Here is a 7288-nt window from a genome sequence, read left to right as displayed (position 1 = left end):
TGATGAGTATCACACTGTTGTGGTTCATTTTCTTGGCCGTTGGACCCGGGTCCGTTAAAAAGTGTAAATCATTTGGGGATGTCCCAAGAAGTTAGTTAAGTAAAAGGATTAAAAAGGTAAAGGTAAAGGGGCCCTTGACCATTAAGTCCAGTCGTGACCGACTCTGGGGTTGCAGCGCTCATCTCGCTTTATTGGCCGAGGGAGCAGGTGTACAGCTTCCGGGTCATGTGGCCAGCATGACTAAACCGCTTCTGGCGAACCAGAACAGCACACGGAAATGCTGTTTACCTTCCCTCCGGAGTGGTACCTATTTATCTATTTGCACTTGCTTGCAAATAGACGTGCTTTCGAACTGCTAGGTTGGCAGGAGCAGGGACCGAGCAACGGGAGCTCACCCCGTCGCGGGGATTCGAACCGCCCACCTTCTGATCAGCAAGTCCTAGGCTCTGTGGTTTAACCCACAGCGCCACCCGCATCCCTAGTAACAGGATTAGGGCAAAACAATTGGCAGAAACACATAGAAGATCATCTTGCAAGAGGTGGGTGAATTGAGGTTCTCTGCCTTGCACAGTTGCTCTGTCCCCTGATCTTCATTTCATCGTGAGCTCACAGCCCTTGAATGCACTTCTTAAGGAGGCCGCCCCATGACGACAGTTTCCCCCTGTACAGATTTGGTTTCTCTCCCTGTGTGGGGAAGATTGGTTATATGCATGAATGAATGCACATGTAAAGTCATTGTTGCATTCTTTGAGGAGACACTGAAACTGGGACTCTAGGCATATTTATGTTCAATCTGCATCGACTGCTTCAGTTGTATCTTGACAGCAGCAGCTGAACTTGCACTACTACTTCACCAGCAAAAGATTTCAAGTTCTTAAGGTAACGCAGATAACCCTGGTGTGTGTTTTAAACTTCCTGCTCTTCTTTTGACCCACTTTGGGCCTTCAGGGCAACTTACAAAAAATAACAGTTAGTATAGTTAACAGCAGGTTACAAGAAGTAGTTTAACCACAGAGCACACAACTTAGGACTTCTGAGCAATTGCAACAGAGCAGAGCACATCAGCAGAAACTGGATTTTAAAAAATGAAGCAACTGCATAGAGTGATGTGCACCCATGGTGTGCAGGGGCAAGCATACCCAGTACCATGCAGCGGTACCTTGGTTCTCAAACACCTTGGTTCCCAAACGGCGAAAACCCGGAAGTAAGTGTTCCGGTTTTCAAACGTTTTTCAGAAGCCAAACGTCCGATGCGGCTGTCAGCTATTGTTTCTGGGGCACCTGCAGCAGTCAGAAGCTGCACCTTAGTTTTCGAACATTTCAGAACTCAAACAGACTTCTGGAATGGATTCTTTGGCGCTTTTGTTTTTGCTATTTATTTTGCATTTTTCTTTTCGAGGCTTTTTCGGTTAATTTGTTTTTGTGACTGTGTGGAACCCAGTTCAGCCACTTATTGATTGCGTGACTGCAGAAATGGATAAAAGCGCCCCATCCAAACAATGACTATTATCAGTGCAGGTAAAAAAAAAAATTCTTGACATTTTTTTATCATCTACAATACTGTTTTATTTATTTTATAGTACAGTACATTGATTATTGCTTTCATTTTATGGATCAATGGTCTTGTTAGATAGTAAAATTAATGCTAAATTGCTGTTTTAGGGGTTGTTTTTAAAAGTCTGGATCGGATCAATCCAATTTGCATTAATTTCTATGGGAAAGCGCACCTTGGTTTTGGAACGCTTTGGTTTTGGAACAGACTTCCGGAACAGATTAAGTTTGAGAACCAAGGTACCACTGTATTCCATGTATGTGTGGAATCAGAGAATGCACAGCAACTTGGAACACATGCAGTTTCTAATCAACTAGTCCTGTGAGAAAGAGCCTGACCAATGGGAACAAGTTCCACCCCATCTTAACTCTCCGGAGGCAGTTCATGTACCGTCTTACCAGCTTTCACCCCTTAGTTACCAAGTGGGAATCATCTAGTAACTTGTTTAAGGCAAACCTTTCCATTCCCTTCTTCCCTTAGGTTGTGTGAATAAACCAGACAACAGTACCTTTCTGAAAAGTGGTGTGGTTTTTTTATTCTTCAAAATCTCATTAAAATAAATACAATCCTGGAGCAGGGAGCTCCCATATATACATAAAATGGGGGTGTTGGGGGGGGGAGAGAGATGGGGAAAGTTAAAAGAGAGACTAGTAGAGTCTGTTCAGAGGAAGGTGGCGTTTCCACCCCAATATTAGTGCATTACCAGCCAGGAAATTGGGGTCGATCCCCCAAATCCCAGAGACTGCAGTGGTCAGCAGGGACCTGCCACAACCCCACTCCCCCAAAAGGTGGGAGACAGTAGCTGGTACCCTTTTCAGAGAGCCACAGAAATAAATACACCCTTTTATTTACAAATCCAGTGTATTGGACTCGGAAGATTCTCTTTGCAGCTAGTTTAAAAAAGAGAGAGAAAGAGCACTGAGTGCGAGAGACCCTGGCAGCTTCTATGCAGTTAAGGCACTGACTGGAGGCATGGCGTGCGCACAGACCCATGCACAGAGGTGGCAGGGAACTTTCAGTATGGCTCAACCTTGCCCCCTTAAAAGGCTGCAACCCTAAATAGCACAGTTGCTAGGGAATTAAGCCCCATTGTACTCAGTGGGATTTCATGCTGAGTCAACCTGTTTAGGATTGTACAGTTTCTCGTGTGTGCTGAATCTGAGCAGGTAGTGGACCCAGGAGTGTCACAAGTCAGTAACTTTGTTCTCTACGAGAGCTGCAATCTGTTGCAGTCGATATGCCAGTTGCATCTTCTGGCCCAGTGGGTCCTCTTCTAGTGCACTGATTATCTGCAAAGAGGCACACAAAGTCAATATTTTGCCTACCTATCGTAGCAGAAGTCTTTCTACAGCAGGGTTGGCTAACTTGTTGCCAGAGCCCTCCTGATACTGCCAGACTGCAACACCCATAATCCCTGACCACTAGCCATACAGGCTGGGCCTGGTGGGAGTTGGGGTCCAACAATATCTGGAGGGCCACATGCTTCCCATCCCGGTCCTACAGGCCTTCCCTTCCCAGCAACCAACCTCTCTGCAGGGAATGGGTTAGAATAGATGGGTTCACTCCCACCCCACCCTCTCCCGCAGAAATTGGTCTGTTTATGTCCCTCCGTCCCACCCCCACCAACATCCTGCAAGTACAAAATCTCAAGGGATTTATCATACCTGATCATAGTACTTGTTAATATAATTATAAAGTTCTTGCAGGGCCACCAGGCAGTTGAGGTCAGAGGAATATTTCTGCCGAAACAGGAGGGTGGAAAATGAAACGTTAGCAGTTTTAATTACATTTTCACTACAACTACACGTGGACATCGGAAGCTGCCTTATCTAGTCAGGCCATTGGTCTATCTAGCCCAGTACTGTCAACACTGACAGGCAGAGTCTCTCCAGGGTTCAGAAAAGGAGGGCTCAACCAGACCTACCAGGAGATGCCAGGAATTGAATGTGGGACATTTTGCATGCAAAGCACACTCTCTGCCACTGAACTACGGTCCTTGTATTTTTGCATATTTCTACACATTATGCTATGCTTATATCAGACTCATTGATACCCCTTCTCACCCTTCCTGATAACAACCCTAAAACAACAATTAAGACAACTTCAGAAAGGGAGCAATAATTGATGGAGGGACATTGTGTGATTGCAGACCTTGCTGATGGGATCCCAACAAGGGAGCCGAATGCATGCCTGTGCGCAGAGAGGTGCCCTGCCCCAGTTTTAGTGGACTGGTATATGATGAAGTGATCTGGTAAATACAAGCAACCCCCCATTGACACATGTTCAATATGTGAGCATCCGCTTATAAAACTGCAGGTTATTACAATGATCCTGCCAATGTTCTTATCTGTTTACAGTTTGATTGTAAATAGTCAATAAACCATTTCCATTATTTTATTTAAAAAATTGTTATCTTGATTCCTTATTTTTCCAGTAAGTTTAATCATTTCTGCATATTCCATAAGTTTTTGTATCCATTCTTCTTTTGCTGGGACTTCTTCCCAATGGTGTTCCAAATATACAGGATTTCACATACTGTGTGCGCGTGGTGCCTCGGAACGTAACCCCCTCATAAATGGGGAGTTGCCTATATAAACAATCCAAGTTTGGGCCAAACTGCAGCAAGCAGCCCTTGCTCAACCTGTGATTTAAAGACTTTCCAAGATCTCTTGCAACATATCCTCGACATAACTTGGAATGGCACAACTTTTAGAAGACATTTGAAGACAGCACTGTATAGGGAAGTTTTTTATGTTTGTTGCTTTATTGTGTTTTTATATTTTGCTGGAAGTTGCTCAGAGTAGCTAGGGCAACCCAGTCAGATGGACTGCATATAAATGTAATAGTACTACTACTACTGCCTCAAATAAATGCCTCAAAATCAAGGGACTGTGCAGCAACCACTCCCCTCCACCCACCCACATACTGAAGTCAAATCAGTTGACATATTCAGTGGATTTTCATGATGGTGATGATAGTAATAGTCATCGTCAACATCATGAAAATCCACTGAATATGTCAACTGATTTTGAGGCATTTATTTGCTCTGCCACGCAACCTTTCCTTGTAGGAAAGTGGCAGATTAAGTCAGCATGGGAGAGTTTTAAAATTAGTGAGGCGGAGAGAGTGCAGTTTTTAAATACTATTTTTGGTTCTGGAATCATGGCAGGATTCCCTTACCCCCGAGAGTTCAGTCAGGGCTGAGTTCATCTCTTGGTAGCTGGCAGGAACAGTCTGTCGAATATCAGCATAATACCTAACCGTGGAGGAGGGTGGGGGGGAGAGAAGAGAAAGGTTAGTGGGGAGGGGCCACACTGCAATGCAAGTCTCCTTTGCCTGCCCTAAAAATGACATTCTCAAGCCAGCCAGCAACATTCATAACATCCAACACTGTCTACGACACCCTCTCCTCATTCTGTAGTATGCTGAAAGATGTCATTGTTTTAATTAAATTAAATTAATTAATTAATTAATTAATTAAGCAATACTGGGAGAAGACCACTAAGCATTTCTCTCATTCATACTGGGTAACAAAAATGGTGGGCCTTTTCACCCTTTCAATGCATTTTTGGATGTGAAATCTTTGAGCAATGTTGATTAAATGGATGTGGTCCGGAAGGTATGATTTTGCATCTGTGCAGAAAACATGCAGGATTCAGTTCTCTTAGAATTGTTGTTGTTTAGTTGTTTAGTCTTGTCCGACTCTTCATGACCCCATGGACCAGAGCACGCCGTTGTCCATGGAGTTTTCTTGGCAGGGATACTGGAGTGGCTTGCCAGTTCCTACTCCATCCCTTAGAATATCTTCATTAAATAAAAGAAATTTATGAATCTGGAATTTATGAAGATATGCTCACATGTTTGTGGATGCTGACTGAGAAATCTCCAAAGCCATGGAGGAAGCTAATAAGATTCCCATTAAAGATGGAGCTTCAAAGCCGTGCCTAGCTCCTTACTCTTCCATATCACTGGCAGAATTATGTAAAATAAGGGGGGGATGTAAATCTGCTCTATTTGCATAATTTATAACTGTTGCAAAATTAGTATTTCCTTTTGCATGTTTTTTAAAAAACGTAGAAAATATGCAATCAGCTCCCAGGACTCCTGGCTTCCCCAAACACACCCACAACCTCTCATTTTCTGCAGGGCTAGGTATTCTTCTACCACAACAACCTTTTTTTCTGTTTTTCACACTTACTTCTCCACCATCTGTTTGTAGTGTGGGATTTCCCTGGCATAGAGTAGTTTGTTGACTGGTGAATCCTGAGGAGGGAGGGAGAGGGAGAAAGGGAGAGAGAACAAAAGGTGACATAAGGTTTGAAGAAGTTTTCGGAAAGGGGACAGAAGTCAGACTCAAGAATTATGTCTCCACCTGTAGGTATGGTATGGTATGGTATGGTATGGTATGGTATGGGGTGCAACTGGTTAGTTTTCAGGCTGTCCAGACTGCATTTTAAGAGAGACAGGAAATGTAAAGTTTATAAGACCAATTCAGCATTTAAATAGGAGCCCATTCCAAAGCATACTCCCAATGCGGTACTATGCAAAGCTAACAGAGAGGAGGGGAAGTTCCTCTGAGCATGTGAAGAGTCAAAGCCTGCCCCCTCACATGCAGGTGAGGAAATTCTCCTACATACAAAAAACCCCTGCATTCATCATCAATAATAAAAAGATATTAGAGAGAAGAGTTACAGCATAGCTTTTTCTCTGACATAGTTGTCTGCATGCATAAATCTCCAATTTTCTCTGAAACCTACTTGCAGCATAGACAGATTTACCACCTCAGTAAAGCCCTCTTCAAGGACATTACTATCAGGTATTAAGAAAAAACACGGAGGGGAGAGGGGAAGAAGAGTAAAATAATAATAATGATGATGATGATGATGATGATGATGATGTAACCTTTCATAAAACCCAAAATCAGGTGCCTAATGTGATCACCTGCCTGTGTCCAGTGGCAAGGCCAGCCCTGATAGGTAGATGGAACTTTCATGAACAGAGGCAGTATATGTACCACCTAAGTTCCAGATTCTGGGAACAAATGGGATGGCCATCACCTCAGCGCCCTGCTTTTGAGATTCCCAAAGGCATATGGCTGACTGCTGTTGAGAACTGATGCTGGATAAAATGGACCTTGGCTTGATCCAGCCAGCCAGCATCATTAATGCAGAACAGAAAACACAGAAGTGCTAATTCTAAATCCCAGCATACTTTCTTTGCCAAGATATTTTTGCATCCAAACATAAATAATGATTTGTTATTTCTGAACATGGCTTAAAAGTGAAAAGCACCAACCACCCTACCTATTGTGCTGCTTTAAACATCATGGCTTCCCTTCCCCCAAGAGGGACCTCCCACCTGATCTCACAACCCTCTTTCTTTAGCAAATCCAGAATTCTGAACAAAACCTCAGAGCTGGGCATTTCTGAAAGGGCCTCCTGGCAAAACACTAGAGAGGCATGATGAGCTGCTGAGTAAGGTGGCTGAACTAAACCCCAAATTAAAAATGGAAATGCCTACATTTTAAAAACATAATTAAGTGAGCTCTTGGTCATGAAAAAAAATGATTTGAGAGAACCACCAGTCCTTGGGAATGATGCCTGAGAGGTGGCAAAAGCAGGTCTCAGTCAGGTCTGACCAGTTTGACAGGCTGTTACGAGAGATTGAGAGAGATCAACTTCTACAGTACATGCAGAAACAATCCTTCTTGTCCCCAATACTACAGGATGTTCTCCCT

At 43.5% G+C, this 7288-nt stretch overlaps 1 protein-coding gene across 1 annotated transcript in view; it reads right to left on the bottom strand.

The window, feature by feature from the left end:
- Window positions 1-2060: 2060 nt before the first annotated feature.
- PLXNB3 (plexin B3) overlaps window positions 2061-7288 on the bottom strand; it is a gene marked incomplete at its 5' end in the record, with an annotated part of 46039 nt that continues 40811 nt past the window's right edge. The window contains 4 exons of the mRNA XM_080988540.1: window positions 2061-2840; window positions 3216-3290; window positions 4732-4807; window positions 5750-5814. Coding sequence (XP_080844666.1) covers window positions 2736-2840; window positions 3216-3290; window positions 4732-4807; window positions 5750-5814 — 321 coding nt within the window. The remainder of the gene's footprint in view (window positions 2841-3215; window positions 3291-4731; window positions 4808-5749; window positions 5815-7288) is intronic.

The sequence above is a fragment of the Podarcis pityusensis genome, assembly GCF_964106645.2.
Source record: "Podarcis pityusensis genome assembly, chromosome: 17".
NCBI classification, from domain to species: domain Eukaryota; kingdom Metazoa; phylum Chordata; class Lepidosauria; order Squamata; family Lacertidae; genus Podarcis; species Podarcis pityusensis.
Note: the sequence above shows the minus strand (reverse complement) of the source record. Positions and strands in the feature narration are given on the sequence as shown.